A 15,810-nucleotide genomic window follows, 5' to 3' on the forward strand; every position below is an offset into this window, starting at 1 on the left:
TGTTGCTCCTTGGTCCCCAGATTTCAATCCTGATACTCCTCTGATTTCTTCGGCTGTGGTGACTGTGGAATTAAGAGGAGTTCCTTATCTTCTGTTCAATAAAGAGAGCCTTGGTAGAATTGCAACCGCTGTTGGGAAGCCAGTTGCACTCGCCCCCGAAACAGCAAGGAAAGAGAATTTTGAGGTGGCAAAACTTCTTGTTCGGGTTAATTTGTTGAAGGAGCTTCCTTCTCGTGTTGTTTCAGGATTTAGTGATGGGAGAGAAATTGATATAGATGTGTCCTATCCATGGCTCCCTCCAAAGTGTAATGTATGCGATCAATTTGGACACGCCACTAGTCTCTGTAGACAATACACGCCGTCTACCTCTGGAAGGAAAGTGACCAAGAGATCCGCTAGTCGAAGAGGCAGGCCATCTCGTCGTGAAAGACTATCTCGAAAAGTCTCTCGTTCCCGTGTGGGCAGGTCCATCACAGCAAATGCTGAAGAAAAAATTCCAATTGGGACTATTGTCGTTAATCCTATTATTGATGTTGAGTCTGCAGTTGGGCCGATTTCTCAACAACCTGTTCTTTTGGTGAGCTCACCTACTGAGTCCAGCCGCAACAATGTTACTGAAGAAGCTGAGCCACCTTTCATTATGGTGTCTCGTCGAAGGTGTGGCCGCAAGGCCGCCTCGCTACACTAACTACCCATTATCATGTATTTTGTATGGAACATAAGAGGACTGAATAGCGGTTCGAGACAGACTATGACTAAGGATTGGATTAATATCTGTAAGCCTCTTTTTGGAGCTTTTTTGGAGACACACATAAGGGAGGTCAATTCGAGGAGAATAGTTAATGCCATTCCTAGTGGCTGGAAGTCTTTTGGTAATTTTGGTCATCATAATTCGGCGAGGATTGTGGTTGTTTGGGATCCGCGTATCTCTTTGGTGGTGTATCAGTCTTCGGCGCAGATGGTTACGTGTGGTGTGTTCTTGCCAGCTGATAATGTGAGTCTTACAATCTCTTTTGTTTATGGTTTTAATCTGGTCGAGGAACGAACTACTCTTTGGGAGGAATTGGTCCATATCAGCTCAACAACTCCTGTCTCGTCTCATCCGTGGGCAGTGCTTGGTGACTTCAATCAAATTATGCGAAGTTCCCAGCATTCTGATCATCAGAGTAGAGACATCGACATTTCTGGAATGGATGAGATGAACTTGGCACTGCAGGATGCTGAACTTTTTGAGGCCCAAGCTAAAGGTCTTCCTTTTTCTTGGTGGAATTGCAGTGATGGGCATACCATCTCCAAAAAGATCGATCATGCCTTAATCAACCAGCAGTGGGCCACTGATTTTCCTGATGCTTACGCTGAATTTTTGGATCCAAAGCAATCAGATCATACTCCTATATGGTTCTGTGTCCCATCTCTTAAGCGTCTTATTTTAAGGCCTTTTCAATTTTTTCATCACGTCATCGACCATCCTGAGTATTGTGATGTGGTTAGGCAGTCTTGGCAATGTAATCAAGTTTCTGGTTCAAATCAGTTCAAGGTCCTTAAATCCCTCAAAGCATTAAAGCCTGCCCTTCGAAGATTGAATAAGCGGCACTTTAGTGGCATCTCTCAGCGTGTGAAGATCGTGGAATCACAACTTGATGAGCTTCATAGGACCATTCTCAGTGCTCCAACGCCAGAGTTAGCTAGAGAGGAGCATCTTATTAGAGCAAAATGGAGACTCCTTAGCAAAGCTGAAGAGAAGTTTTATCGCCAGAGATCTCGTGTGAAGTGGATGCATCTAGGCGATCGAAACACTGAGTTCTTTCACAAGACTGTTTCAGTGAGATTAAACAGAAACCACATTCACTTCTTACAGGATCAGAGTGGCAGAAGAATCTCCGGTGACTCAGATTTAAAGTCCCATGCTGCGGCCTATTTTGAGGAAATTCTTGGGACTACTAGCATGCCTGAGTCTCCCTGTTCTACCTCTGTACTTGCTGATCTTCTCTCTTTTCGCTGCTCAGATATACATAAATTAAGCTTGATTAAAGCTGTTTCTGATGAAGAGATAACGAGCACTGTCTTTGCTCTGCCTTTGGATAAATGCCCTGGACCGGATGGATTTTCTGTGGAGTTTTTCAGAGCGTCTTGGAGTATTGTTGGTTCTGATATTGTGGCTGCGGTTCAAGAGTTCTTCCGTAATGGTCGTCTGCTCAAGGACTTCAACACAACAAAAATTGCTCTTATTCCAAAGTTTCCCGAAGCTTGCAAGCTTGGTGATTACAGGCCCATTAGCTGCTGCAACTTGGTATACAAGATTATTTCAAAAATAATTGCTAACCGGCTCAAGCCAATTTTGCAAGAATGTGTCTCTCTAAACCAAGCTGCGTTCCTGAAAGGCAGGTTGTTGGGGGAAAACGTTCTTCTGGCATCTGAACTAATCAGACACTATCAACAATCATCTTGTCCAAAGAGCTCCATGCTAAAGGTAGACATTAAAAAAGCTTTTGATACGGTCTGCTGGGATTTTATTTTGAAGTTGTTGGCTGCTCAGGAGTTTCCTCCGTTGTTTTGCATCTGGATCAAAGAATGTATATCCTCCCCGAGATTCTCAGTGGCCATTAATGGGGAGTTGGCTGGGTTCTTTGCGGGCAAGAAAGGCTTAAGACAGGGAGATCCGTTATCCCCATACCTCTTCATTATGGTTATGCAAGCTTTGTCTAAGCTATTGGAAAATGCTGCAGACAGAGGTCAGATTGAGCTTCATCCAAAGTGCCTTACTCCAAGAATCACTTATCTGCTCTTTGCGGATGACTTATTGGTTTTCTCCAATGGTTCAAGGGTTTCTTTGGCAGGTGTCGCAGAGGTCATGACCACGTTCAAGGAGATTTCCGGGTTGGATATGAATCCTTCAAAGTCAGAAATATTTTTTGGTGGCTACCCGGAAGCTGAAGTTAGAGAATTATGTGCCTTTGCTGGTATAAACTTGGGATCCTTCCCTACTCGTTATCTTGGTCTCCCACTCAACCCGACCAGAATATCTTTTGCAACCCTGCAACCTTTTCTTGAGAGAATTACAAGCAAGCTGCATTCTTGGACTGCAAAATTTCTCTCTTTTGCTGGGAAAATCAGATTGGTTTCTTCGGTTATATATGGAATGGTCAACTTCTGGAGTAGCGTGTTTGTCTTGCCAAAACGCTTTTATGCCAAAATTGATTCCTTATGTGCGGCTTTCCTTTGGAACAACAAGACTGGTTCAGCTTCTGGAGCTCGTGTTGCTTGGAAAGATCTCTGTAAACCAAAGTGTGAAGGGGGGCTGGGTATTCGCTTGCTTGAAGATTTTGAGATTGTTTTCAGGTTAAAGCTTATTTGGCAATTCTTCTCTAATTCGGGTTCTCTTTGGGTTGCTTGGTTGAAAGGGAATATTTTCTCAAGGAAGAGTTATTGGATTACAGTGGAAGCTAATCGCCTCTCTAAGACGGTTAACAGCTTGCTTCAGCTTAAACCGACTGTCACTATGCTTCTCAAGTGTGTGGTGGGTGATGGTCAATCCGCTTCCTTCTGGTATGATACTTGGACAGATTTTGGTCAACTAATTACCTTCCTCGGGGAGGCTGGTCCAAGACAGCTTCGCATTAGGAAAGATGCGCATGTGGTTGAAGCTTCGAGGAATGGTGATTGGGAATTGCCGGCTGCCCGATCTGAGAACTCTCAAGCTTTTATGATTGCTCTAACTGAGCTTGGAGCTCCTAATGTCAACAATGGCCGTGACTCCTACCTTTGGCGAAATGCCTCAGGTAATTTTTGCCCATCTTTCTCTTCTAAGGAGACTTGGGAACAGCTGCGAATCCATTCGCCACAGGTACCGTGGTCTGAGGTGGTATGGTTTAAAGAGCATGTGCCAAGGTTTTCTTTCATTACCTGGCTGGCCATGCTTGCTCGATTACCTACGCGAGATAGACTAAGAAGGTGGGGCATGAATATCCCTGCCTCTTGTGTGCTATGCTCAAATGGGGAAGAAAGCCATGAGCATCTTTTCTTTCGATGCCAATTCTCCTCTGAAATCTGGGGTTGCTTGGCAGCAAAGTTCCTTCCCAATCCGCCTGGATCTCTTGCAGCCGCTTCCTCTTGGATCATTCTCCACAATCAGCCGCACAACGCCAAAATCATCACCATACTCAAGCTTCTGCTCCAATCTGCAGTTTACCACCTTTGGAAAGAAAGAAACTTCAGAATCTTCAACGCCATCGAATCCACCGCTGCCGCTACTCGCCTCGCCATTGATCGCACGATGAGAAATCGTCTTGTGTCTTTTCCAGGGACAACGCTGCTTTCTCCTTCTCTCCTTCAAGTCTATTTTAGTCATCTCTCTTTTCCTTTGTAAATTAAGTCTTAATCTGTCTAATGTTCCTGTGATAATGGGTTAGCTTTTGTAATGGTAGATTAGCTTGTAATCTTTTATTGAAATGAAATCTTCACATTAAAACCAAAAAAAAAAAAAAATTGTCATGCATATCATAGCACAGTAAACCATCTCTATCATATTAATAAAATTTAAAGAGTATCTCAATCAACTTTCCGATATACAAAAAAATATATTTCGTAGTCAATTAATTGAATATATTTAAGTAATTTCGATAATCATTCATCATTACGAGTATATCCAAACCCTTGATAGATGAAATATGTATTCCTACGAAATGGCCAAGTTTATTATTCCACTTTTAGCAAATTAAAGCTTATCACTTCATTTTTCTTTTTGCTAAATCCTGCACATGATCCAATGTTCATGACCCCCTTTAACGTACGTATACAATATAACGTACATCTATTTATACGTGTATATATGCAAACAAAACTCAAACACAACAACATTAAAAAAAAAAAAAATGATGTCCGAGAAGAAGTTCCCTGATGTATTCACTTGGATACAGAACATCCCACAAATCACCAAATGGCGCACAACTTCTCTTTCCTTTTGCATTTGCCCTTCAACTTCTGATTTTCCGAATTCAAACCTAAATCTCATAGCACAAAAGAACCCTAACCCTACAGTTCCCACTTTCTCCATCATCGTCCAATCTAATAATCATTCTCCTTTGTATCTTTGGACGACTAAACAGGACCTCAACATCAACCCAAACTCACCAAACCCTTTCGATGAACAAACAATCGTCTCTTTGCTCTTCAATTTCGTCGAATCTATCTTAACCTATACCTCTAATAGTTCCAACTATTCAACGATCAAAATCCCTAACCCCAATTCATCCAAGATCGACGGTCTTAAAGACATATTCAACGCCGTGATTCTCACTCTCTTGTTCGTCGTTTGCGTCTACGAAGCTCCTTTGTATCTCCGTGAAAACTGCCTCAATACGCTCAAGAACCATTTGGTTACTTGTCATGCACGGCAAGCGACCGTATCTCTGATGAAGCTTCTAGGGTCTAATTTGGAAGAGCAGTGGATGAGAACGGTGAATCTAGCGTTGACAAATTGGATCATTGAGAAGCGTCGTTGTGAGTCCACCAAGACAACAACTCCTTTGTTCTCTTACGCTGTTTCGGCTTATGGATTGTGGAAAGTGCAATTGTATTGTCCGGTTGAAGCCATGGAAATAGAGAGATCGAGCAACCCAACGGCTGATTCGAGATTGTTGTTCTCTCTCAAGTTTAATCAGCTTGAAGGTGTTATGCAATTCAATCACAAAGTTGTAGTTAGAGACAAGTGGATCGATGTGATCGTGAAGATAGACAACATCAGGTACACATATGTACAAAGACTCTGGTTTTGATAAAATGGCCTAAAAAGCAAAAATTTCTATGTTCTTATAAACTCTTCAAAACCGTTATTTGTAAAAAATTGGCATTACCCACGGGATATTTTTAGTAAAAAAGCTCATGGTTTAAAATGTTTCGTAAAACTCCCTAAAAAGTACAAAAAAACAAACTTTAAATTAATAAGCGAAACTAAGGGCTTAGACATTTTGTAAGAAAACGAGAGTTTGTCTTATTGAAGGATATCTTTTACTAGATAATTTTTTCCTCTATGCTAAGTTTATATATATATATGAACCAAGGTTTTAGACATTTTGTAATGAAACGAGGGTATTTTGGGCAGCTAAACGATCAATAATCATTTGATAACTAATGAATGCAGATACGATGTAATAAAGCTTGTAAACGAGAAACTGATGTCGAGAAGAGGAGCAGGAGAGCACGAAAAGCATTTCCCATCAAGGATCTCTCTGCAACTAACTCCAACTCTCCAAACCGATTTCATAAGCGTTTCGGTTAGCAAATCATCAAACAATCCAGGACGAGAGTTTGAAGTCGAGAGATCTATCGAAGGCTCATTCGATCCACCAAACTCACTAGGCTTAAGAGTCGCTGGACGAGAAGCCTCGACCATGACAATGACCCCATGGAAATTCGAGCAATCTGTGCTCGGCTACACAGCTAATCTAAACTGGATCTTGTACGATAGCAGCGTTGGAGGAAGAGAGGTTTTTTCGACAAAGCCCTCACGGTTTTCGATAATGAGCCCAAGGTCTTGGTTTAAGGATCGGTATGCAAGGGCGTATCGGTCATTTACGAGGAGAGGAGGAGTGATATTTGCAGGGGATGAGTATGGAGAGAGTGTGGTGTGGAAGATTGGGAAAGGAGCATTGGGGAGAACAATGGAGTGGGAGATTAAAGGGTTTATTTGGTTGACTTATTGGCCAAATAAGTATAAGACTTTTTACCATGAGACTCGGAGATTGGAGTTTACACAGCTTCTTAATCTCACCATTGCTTAACCTAAACCAAGAACATGTTATTACTTCTTTGTGATTTAAACTTTACCTTGGTAAAGACAAATTCAATTGTAAGTTAGTTCTTTGTGATCTCATCTTTGTACTATGTACTTTTGATAAGTATCTTAAAACTGAAGAGAGACAGAGATAAGTGAAACTCAACTGAACTTAGATTGAAAACTAAACGAGCCAGGCCCTTCTAAGTAAGCATTGGGCAACAAGTTAGAGACACAAAGATGCTACTATGTACGGAAGGGGAGTTTAAGCAGATTACTGTGACCAGCATCGAACATCTACGGTTTCATAAACAGCATCGATCATCTACAGTTTCATAAACAGCATCAACAGCTACAATCTCAACATGGTTGTGCCATCTTCCAAGTCAATTCTTTTCTCGAACCAGACTAGAAAAATCCAAGACAAGCCATGGGAATGGAGTTAGAATGCTATGAATTCCAAACCAAAGAAGATTCAAACAAACCATAGTCTAAAACGGCTGTTCAGACAGTAATAATCCTTGCACATAAACACTAAACCCGAAAGATAACAGGAAACAAAGATACAGTCAGTAGTTTGGGGGCACCTACGGAAAAGCAAGTAATACTACAGAGGGTAGACGTTCCAGTGCTTGATGATGAAACATCATCAGTACAAGCAAACGTGTTTTTCATACACCATGTCTCCTTCACAAGTGGCTGCAGTCATTCCTGCAAACAAAATGTAAACAAGCACAATTCAGACATCAAGTTTCATTCGTGATACACATCTGAAGCACTGTGTTTTTTTGTAACCCACCGCAGCATAAGGAGATTGACTTCGAGAAGCAGCATCAACTTTGCCCAGGGGAGAAGGGCTACCAGGAGACGGGGACCTCTCATTGCTACGCCTTTCAGGAGACACCTCCTTAGATGGAGAGGCCTTTTGCAAAGATGGGCTTCTTGGGCTGAGGCTGCGACGAGGAGATGGAGACCTCTCATTGCTACGCTTATCAGGAGAAACTTCTCTAGGAGGAGAGGTTTTTTGTGGGGAGGAACTTCTAGGGCTGAGGCCGTGGCGAGCAGGAGATGCACTGCATGTCAAAAAGTTGAAATCAGGATATTTTTACATAGTATTGTGGAGAAACAACATGAAAAAAGAGGTTCACAATGGAAGAAACCTCAAGGAGCGACTGTGACTGCGGCTCTCATCATCATAACGGCCTCTGACTCTGCGTTTGTCATCTGGGCTGGCACTACGAGACCTAGTTCGACGACGATGATCTCTATCCTTCTCCTGATGCCTTTCACGCCTCTCATAGCTTCTGCTCCTGCTCCTCTTCCGGTAGTCTTTTTCCCTGTAATCATCTCGGGACCTACAAGTTATGTAGCTCGATGAGAGAATTATTCAGACAAATACTGTTCTTGGGCTGAGATGGAGTTTCTTTGATGATTCAAGTAACAAAAGCTAGTTGAGTGATAGCATAACCATTATCTCCCACCGGTTCACCTAATCATGATAAAAATTCAGATTAAAAAAGAAACACACCTCCTACGAGGACTACGGCTTCTTCTCGGACTACGGCGTCTAGGCGGGCTACGGCTCCTCCGAGGACTACGACTCCTCCTAGGACTACGGCTTCTCGATCTTCGTGACTTTGGTGGTGGTTCCACAACCCTTCCTTTGGAACTGACATGAAAATTACAAACTAATCAAATACAATTACAGATGCAGCTTTTTACTGGATAGAAGTTCCAATAGCACAAAAAACGGAAATGATCTAAAGAGGAAACATTCATAGTGAGCTCCCGAATATCAAATAAGATCATTATTTATACAAGTAGGCCATGAGTTTGGAAGCTCAAAACCAATGGCAACAAAATTGAACAATCATTGGCAAAGAAAGAAGCATACATCTTTTCAGCATTTGGCCCATATTTCGCAAACTGAACAGTTATTTCTCGGCCATCGACAACTCTTCCTGAAACAGAGACAGAAACTTCATGTCAAATCCAAGCACCAAAAGCATAAACACATATAACAAAACCAATAATAGTGGATGAATCTTACCATCAAGCCTTTCCACTGCTTTGTGAGCTTCATCTTTATACTTATACCGAACAAACGCAAAACCACGCGAATCACCAGTCCTAAAAATCGACACAAGAATCAATAACAGAAATTAAGAAACCCTAATTTCTCAGTCGGAGAAGAAGAAGAAGAAATTGGACCTTCGATCTCTGGGAATAAAGACATCAACGACCTTTCCATACTTTGCGAATAGAGGATAGAGATCATCAGCAGTCGTACCTACACATAAGAACAAACCCTAATCTCTTAGAAACCCAGTTCACAAATATTGAAACGAGGTTTAGAAAAGGGATTGAGAGTTTACGGAAGGTTATGTTAAGGACGAGAAGCGAGTAGGTGTCGCTGATATCCGGTGGACCTGACCTTCCGAAGTGCGACATAGTTTTCCCGCCGGCGGAGAGACTGGGAGAGAGAGCAGAGCAAGTGAAATTAGGTCTATGAAACAATGGAATCTACTAAATACGGGGAGTTTTTTTATCTGCCCCTATACGACGTTGTTGTTAATTACATTTATACCCTTTTACGAAAAAATAAAAAATCGAACCAGATAGTACCGACTTTGGTTTGTACCGGTTCAGCAGCGACTAGTGTAATTAAGCGATTGGGACGGTTGAGACACAATTTTTTATAAGCTGAAACATTTTACCTAAGCAATTCTAACATTTACACTAGATTTGAACCCGCGGTACACCGCGGAGCCATTATTTTTTAAAAAAAAATTTCCTTCCTTAAACTTCCAAATCTAGATTTTACCCCGCGGTACACCGCGGGTCGATTTTTTTATAACTAAAAAATTATTTTGCAAAATTTTAAGTTGTATTTGTTTTGTTAATATTGTTTATTTTGTTTAGTGTTTCTGATTTTATAATTAAATTTTGATTTTTAATTCTAGGATTTCATCCATAGTATATTGTTTAATATTAATATTGATCTAAACCCGTTGCACCATATAACCCCGTCCCGTAAAATTAAACATCATTTGTTATTTTTTTTAATAATATTTTTATCCACTACGGGTCGCAGGTTCATGCGGATAAGCCCGTAGAGAGTTGCGGGTTTGCGGATCGACCCGCCAAAAGAGAAGCTATCTTTTGAAACCCTTTGTTTTGTTTAGAGTTTTAAGAAAATATCCCTAAAAAATAATTTTCATTATATAAAAAAAAAAAAGTAGAAGAAATTGTAGTATCAACATTCCCGATTTTTACATCACTCGTTACAATTATTTTATTTTTTTTGCAGATAAAAATCAGAAGTTAACTAAGTCGAGATTTTTAAAAAGATTGAGTAGAGATTTTTGGTAAATTGTTGAGAACATATTTGATTTCAAAATCTTTACTTAAATAAAATAAATCTAAATAATTAATGCTAATGGCATGTCATTATAAATACTTCTCAACTTCAGGATTTATTTGCTAATTGTGATCCAAAAATGTATATATAGATACACCGGTACTCCTATCTCTAACACCATTAAAACTTGTTTTAGTACATTCAAACAAATTCATATCCAAAATCATAAGAAAACTCCAAGTAGATAGAAGACTCTTTGAAATTGGTTAGTGATAACCAATCGGAGCTCCTGCTTCTCGCAACTCTTTTCCTTGATTGCGAATGTCCTGCAAATATAATTCACAATATTAACAATTCACAAACACGACACAAGATAACAAATCCACAGATTTTTTAAATTCATTGATTATAATAAAAACTATGAACTTGTATGTATCCACACACCAAATGTGGTTGATTATACTACTTATATCATCTGTTTTTAATATGAAACTCGGGAGTTTTGTAAAAATTTCAAAGTTGTATGAAAAAGGGTTGTGTTTTAGACTTACAGAAGCAAAATGGTTGACATCTCGATGATGAGCTTCATCAGCACGAATCACTGTGACGACATCTTTCAACGTAGCATCTTTAGGCAATCTCCAATAATCAATAGCAATCGCGGGCGCGGCAACATTCTCGATCTTCCCATCGTCGATATCTTTAAGAAACTCGGTGTAAGAATGTATAGCTTCTTCTTCTAAATATCCAACGACCCGATGAGCTAACCGCGGCGACATCACGTAACAAACGAGAAAAGAGTTGAATATTCCTTGAACAAGCATCACTAGAAGACGCTCGTACCATTTGGGTTTGACTAACTCCATCATCGTCATTAGATGCATCCTCTCGTTCTCTGCTTCTTCTAGTAATGCTTTGATCCAACTGCCACTATGTTCGAATTTCCGGATTGATTTTAGGTGGAGAAGCATTCCTCCGACCATTCCTGGTACTGCGGCTACTGTCTCTAGCATATCATTGCTCTGCATCCATATCGTCTCTGCTGACCAACATATAGTTAATGAAAAACAAATGTAAAACATTAGAATGTGGGACCATCAAAGTCGTTTGGAATGAACTAACATTAAAACCCTTTTCTCTCTCTCCACAAACGGCGATAAGGTGTCGTCGTTTTCCCTCTTGCGCCGCCGCCTCTCACGGCGTGAGGCGCCTCGTCCCCCTCTTCTTTTAGGTCCTCCTCTCCTTATGAGGAAGAAAACGAAATCTAAGAAACCCTCTCCATTGAGGAGATCCGGTGCTTCTGTCTCGGGTCACCCGCTTTCTCCGCCTCCATCGATCGTCTCCGCCGGCGCTGTGTGTTCTGAAGCCCCCGCGTCGCCGGTTTCTTCAGCTCCCACGCAATCTATTGCCCAATTGACTGTCTCAGTGACGGACTTGGCCAATCAAATCCCAGATCTGAAAACCTCATCGGGTACATCAGACCTAACAGCAAATGGCGCCTCTGATACTGCTAATGGTTTAGCTCCTTCAGGGCCGTCGACATTGTCAGAAGAGCCGGCTGTTGCCGAGGTTACAACTCCTCTGCCTCCGATTGTCAAGGACTCTGCGAAGCCAGAAGCCTCCAAGCACATTCCTGATGCGCCAAACCCTGTAAAGCAAGATTTGTGGGTGAGCCTCGTCAAGGGTACTGCAAAACAACTCAAAAAACAGAGCTCAGGTTTCACTCTCCCGTCGGGAGAATCGTGTGTGAAGATACCTAATTCTGTGATTGAGAAAAACAGGAAGTCATGGGAATGCTTTGTTCTTGGTCAATTTTACTCCGATCCTCCAGCCCAAGGAACCATCCATAATATCGTAAATGGGATTTGGAGTAAGAGCTATAGAGATATCTCTGTCTCCAAGATGGAAGGTAATGCATTTATTTTTAGAATTCCGAATGCTGCTACGAGGGCAAGAGTTATTAATCAAATGCTTTGGCAAATTGAGGGTCAAACAATGTTCGTCGCAAATTGGGAGCCCGGTGTGGTCCCTATGAAGCCCCAGCTCACATCGGCGCCTATCTGGCTTGAGTTAAGACATGTTCCTCTCCAATTCTTCAACGACGAGGGTCTCGAGAGTATCGCTAGTTTGGTCGGAGATCCCAAATGTTTGCATCCGGCAACTGCGAACAAGACCAACCTAGAGGTGGCTAAGGTCTTCACTATCATTGACCCGAGGAAGCCTCTTCCAGAGGTTGTAAATGTTCAGTTTGCTTCAGGGGAGATTAGAAGAATTTTAGTCTCCAGCCCATGGATGCCCCCAGTGTGTGAGCATTGCAAGGAGGTTGGACACAGCCGCAAACGCTGCAAATTGGCACCAGTAACGTGCAAACCTTGTAACTCTTCTGCTCACCTTGAGAGCTGCTGTCCTAGAAAAGGGAATGCTCCTCCGAGAAAGCGGTACCAGGCCAAGCCCATCTTTAAGGATCAAGCTGTTGTGAAGAGGCCAGGCAAAGAGGTACAACAGCAAATGGTCTATGTACCTAAGTCTGTGCAGCCTGCTTCTCGATTGCAGGTAATAGCAAAAGAGGGTGATCAAGCTGTTCTTGAGATAGGATCTGGCTCAGGTAAGGCGTTACACACACATGGTTCAGATCAATCTCCATCAGAGGGTAAATCTTCGGTAGCTGAAGAAGACTCATCTGATATTTTGTCAACAGAATCGGAAGAGACTGATAGTCTAGAGGAAACTGCCAGTCTAGAGGATGACTATTCTGGTTTTGAAGAAGTGTTGTCTAAGCGACAACGGAAACTTAACAGAGGCAAGGGCCTCAAAAACACATAACTATGTGTACACAAATTTTTTGTTGGAATATCCGCGGCCTAAATATTCTTAGCCACCGCAGCGGATTTAAGAAATGGTCTAAGGGCTGCAAGCTCATTTTTGGTGGTTTGATTAAAACGCATGTTAAACAGCCGAAGGTGCAGAAGTTCGTCAACGGTTTACTACCCGGCTGGTCTTTTGAAAATAATTATGGGTTTTCTGATTTGGGAAAGATATGGGTGGTGTGGCATCAAAGTGTGAAGGTAGTAGTGATCGACAAATCTCTTCAGATGATTACCTGCGAGGTTTTGCTGCCAAATTCGCAGGATTGGTGTGTAATTTCAGTGGTCTATGCCTCAAATGATGATAGGTTGAGGCTTGATTTGTGGAAGGAGATTGTAGATGTTGCAAGCACGGCCAAGTTACAGGGTAAGCCATGGCTGGTGATGGGGGATTTCAACCAAACGCTCCACCCCTCTGAACATTCTTGTCCTAGAACTCTAAGCGTGGATAGAAGAACAAGAAGTTTCAGGACCTGCTTACTTAATGCGGATCTCTCTGACTTGACGTATAAAGGTAGCACTTACACTTGGTGGAACAAATCTAAGACTAGACCAATCGCGAAAAAGCTGGATAGAGTCTTGGTAAATGAGCTTTGGAGCTTGAAGTATCCTGCAAGCTATGCGTTGTTTGGCGAGCCGGACTTCTCCGACCATGCTTCATGTGGTGTAGTGTTTGATCTGGAAATAAATAGGGTAAAGCGGCCGTTTAAATTCTACAATTTCCTTCTGCTTAATGAGCAGTTTGTTCCTATGGTCTGCCAGCATTGGTTCTCCTGTAACGTGGTGGGGTCTGCTATGTATAGGTGCTCTATAAAGCTGAAACTCTTAAAGAAAACTATTAGAGAGTTTAGCAAGGTAAACTTTTCAGAAATTGAAAAGAGAGTTGTGGAGGCTCACGATCACTTGTTAAGAATGCAGCAAAGAGTGTTAAACAGGCCAACCGTGGCAAATGCTGAAGCTGAGATTGAAGCCCAGAGGAAATGGCAAATCCTTGCCAAAGCTGAAGAATCGTTTTTCTGTCAGAGATCAAGCATTTCGTGGCTTAAGGATGGAGACAGTAATACCTCTTACTTCCACAGAATGGTGGCTTCTAGAAAAACTCTTAACCATATTCATTTTATCCAAGAGGATGGTGGTCCAATGATTGACTCCCAGCAAGGTATTAGAGATCATTGTGTTGACTTCTTCCACAATCTTATCGGTAGTGAGGTGGGTCCTAGTATGCTTACTCAAGGGGACATGGACATTCTCCTTCCTTTCCGCTGTAATCGTGGTCAAAAGGAAAATTTGGAAATGCCATTCTCAAGCGAGGAAATCAGGGAGGCTTTCTTTTCTCTGCCTCGAAACAAATCTTCAGGTCCAGACGGCTTCTCTGCAGAATTTTTTACTGGTTGCTGGAGTGTGATTGGTCCAGAAGTTATTGAGGCGGTTTCTGAGTTTTTCACTTCAGGTTCTATGCTTAAGCAATGGAATGCGACAACTCTGGTTCTTATTCCCAAGCTATCCAATGCCTCTAAAGCAGCTGATTTCAGACCAATATCCTGTTTAAACACGCTGTATAAGGTTATTTCCAAGTTGCTTGCAAAGAGACTGCAGCAGATCCTCAGTAAGGTAATCTCTTCCTCCCAATCTGCTTTTATGCCTGGAAGGTTGCTTGGTGAAAATGTGTTACTTGCTACTGAGATTGTTCATGGGTACAACCGAAAGAATATAGACCCGAGAGCAATGTTAAAGGTTGATCTACGGAAAGCTTTTGATTCGGTAAGGTGGGACTTCATTCTCTCGGCGCTAAGAGCTCTCAACATTCCTGAGAAGTTCGTAAACTGGATTTGCCAGTGTATCACCACTCCCTTCTTTTCGATTTGTGTAAATGGTGAGTCAGGTGGATTCTTCAAGAGCACAACGGGCCTGCGGCAGGGAGACCCGCTCTCTCCATACTTATTTGTTCTTGCTATGGAGGTCTTCTCCAGTCTTCTTAAAGCAAGATTTGATGCTGGATACATTCACTATCACCCGCAAACTTTTGATCTACAAATCTCTCATCTTATGTTTGCGGACGATGTAATGATCTTTTTCGATGGTGGAAGCTCCTCCCTTCATGGAATCAATGAAGCTCTGGACGATTTTGCGAGTTGGTCTGGTTTATGTATGAATAGAGGCAAGACGCAACTTTTCTGTGCTGGCCAAAATCACTTGGAAACTACTGCAATCGCTCAGTTTGGCTTCCCAATCGGGTCTCTGCCTATACGATATCTTGGCCTGCCTTTAATGCACCGAAAGCTGAGAATCTCTGAATATGAGCCTCTAATCGACAACCTCATCAAGAAGTTCAGAAATTGGGCAGTGAAAACTCTCTCTTTTGCAGGAAGGCTACAGCTGTTAGGGTCTGTCATCTCAGGAGTTGTTAACTTTTGGATCTCCACCTTTATCCTTCCTCAAGGTTGTATCAAGAAAATTGAATCGCTTTGTAGTCGGTTCTTGTGGAAGGGAAACATTGATATGAGCAATGGTGTAAAGGTCTCCTGGGCTTCGGTTTGTCTGCCAAAAGATGAAGGTGGGTTGGGACTTAGGAGATATGCGGTCTGGAATAAAGCCTTGTGCCTAAGGTATGTTTGGTCCCTCTTCTCTGATAAACCTTCTTTGTGGGCAGCTTGGCACAGGCATCACCATTTGAACTCCTCTAGCTTCTGGTCCTTGAAAGAGTCAACCAGAAACTCATGGATCTGGAATTCTTTATTAAGACTAAGGCCTTTGGCTGAGAGGTTCTTACGAAGCAAAGTCGGAAATGGCATCAAGACTAGCTTCTGGTTTGA

General features: G+C 42.0%; 4 protein-coding genes across 5 annotated transcripts; 2 read left to right on the forward strand and 2 right to left on the reverse strand.

The window, feature by feature from the left end:
• The first annotated feature begins 4,572 nt into the window (after positions 1 to 4,572).
• Positions 4,573 to 6,871, forward strand: LOC9300961. Its single transcript, XM_002864840.2, has 2 exons — positions 4,573 to 5,743; positions 6,140 to 6,871. The coding sequence occupies exons 1-2, from the start codon at positions 4,872 to 4,874 to the stop codon at positions 6,777 to 6,779; spliced, it is 1,512 nt and encodes a 503-aa protein (XP_002864886.1). The 5' UTR covers positions 4,573 to 4,871; the 3' UTR covers positions 6,780 to 6,871.
• Positions 6,872 to 6,924: 53 nt separating this feature from the next.
• Positions 6,925 to 9,285, reverse strand: LOC9300962 (serine/arginine-rich splicing factor SC35). Of its 2 annotated transcripts, XR_002329376.1 has the most exons (9): positions 9,148 to 9,285; positions 8,984 to 9,062; positions 8,823 to 8,902; positions 8,667 to 8,733; positions 8,301 to 8,441; positions 7,933 to 8,127; positions 7,572 to 7,845; positions 7,364 to 7,483; positions 6,925 to 7,180 (listed from the first exon to the last, which is right to left on the reverse strand). XR_002329376.1 is itself a non-coding variant. In XM_021012714.1 (8 exons), the coding sequence occupies exons 1-8, from the start codon at positions 9,221 to 9,223 to the stop codon at positions 7,478 to 7,480; spliced, it is 918 nt and encodes a 305-aa protein (XP_020868373.1). In that variant the 5' UTR covers positions 9,224 to 9,285; the 3' UTR covers positions 7,202 to 7,477. The 2 variants fall into 2 exon arrangements, 1 of the variants encoding a protein (XP_020868373.1); XM_021012714.1 differs by lacking the exon at positions 6,925 to 7,180 and having other exon boundaries at positions 7,202 to 7,483.
• Positions 9,286 to 10,283: 998 nt separating this feature from the next.
• Positions 10,284 to 11,162, reverse strand: LOC110229098 (ubiquinol oxidase 2, mitochondrial-like). Its single transcript, XM_021028027.1, has 2 exons — positions 10,685 to 11,162; positions 10,284 to 10,459 (listed from the first exon to the last, which is right to left on the reverse strand). Exons 1-2 carry the CDS (start codon positions 11,159 to 11,161, stop codon positions 10,400 to 10,402), a joined length of 537 nt encoding a protein of 178 aa, XP_020883686.1. The 5' UTR covers position 11,162; the 3' UTR covers positions 10,284 to 10,399.
• A 107-nt stretch (positions 11,163 to 11,269) lies between these two features.
• LOC110229097 lies at positions 11,270 to 12,974 on the forward strand. Its single transcript, XM_021028019.1, has one exon. The coding sequence runs from the start codon at positions 11,379 to 11,381 to the stop codon at positions 12,954 to 12,956; it is 1,578 nt and encodes a 525-aa protein (XP_020883678.1). The 5' UTR covers positions 11,270 to 11,378; the 3' UTR covers positions 12,957 to 12,974.
• Positions 12,975 to 15,810: the final 2,836 nt, after the last annotated feature.

Source organism: Arabidopsis lyrata (assembly GCF_000004255.2).
Source record: "Arabidopsis lyrata subsp. lyrata unplaced genomic scaffold ARALYscaffold_8, whole genome shotgun sequence".
Taxonomy (NCBI): Eukaryota; Viridiplantae; Streptophyta; class Magnoliopsida; order Brassicales; family Brassicaceae; genus Arabidopsis; species Arabidopsis lyrata.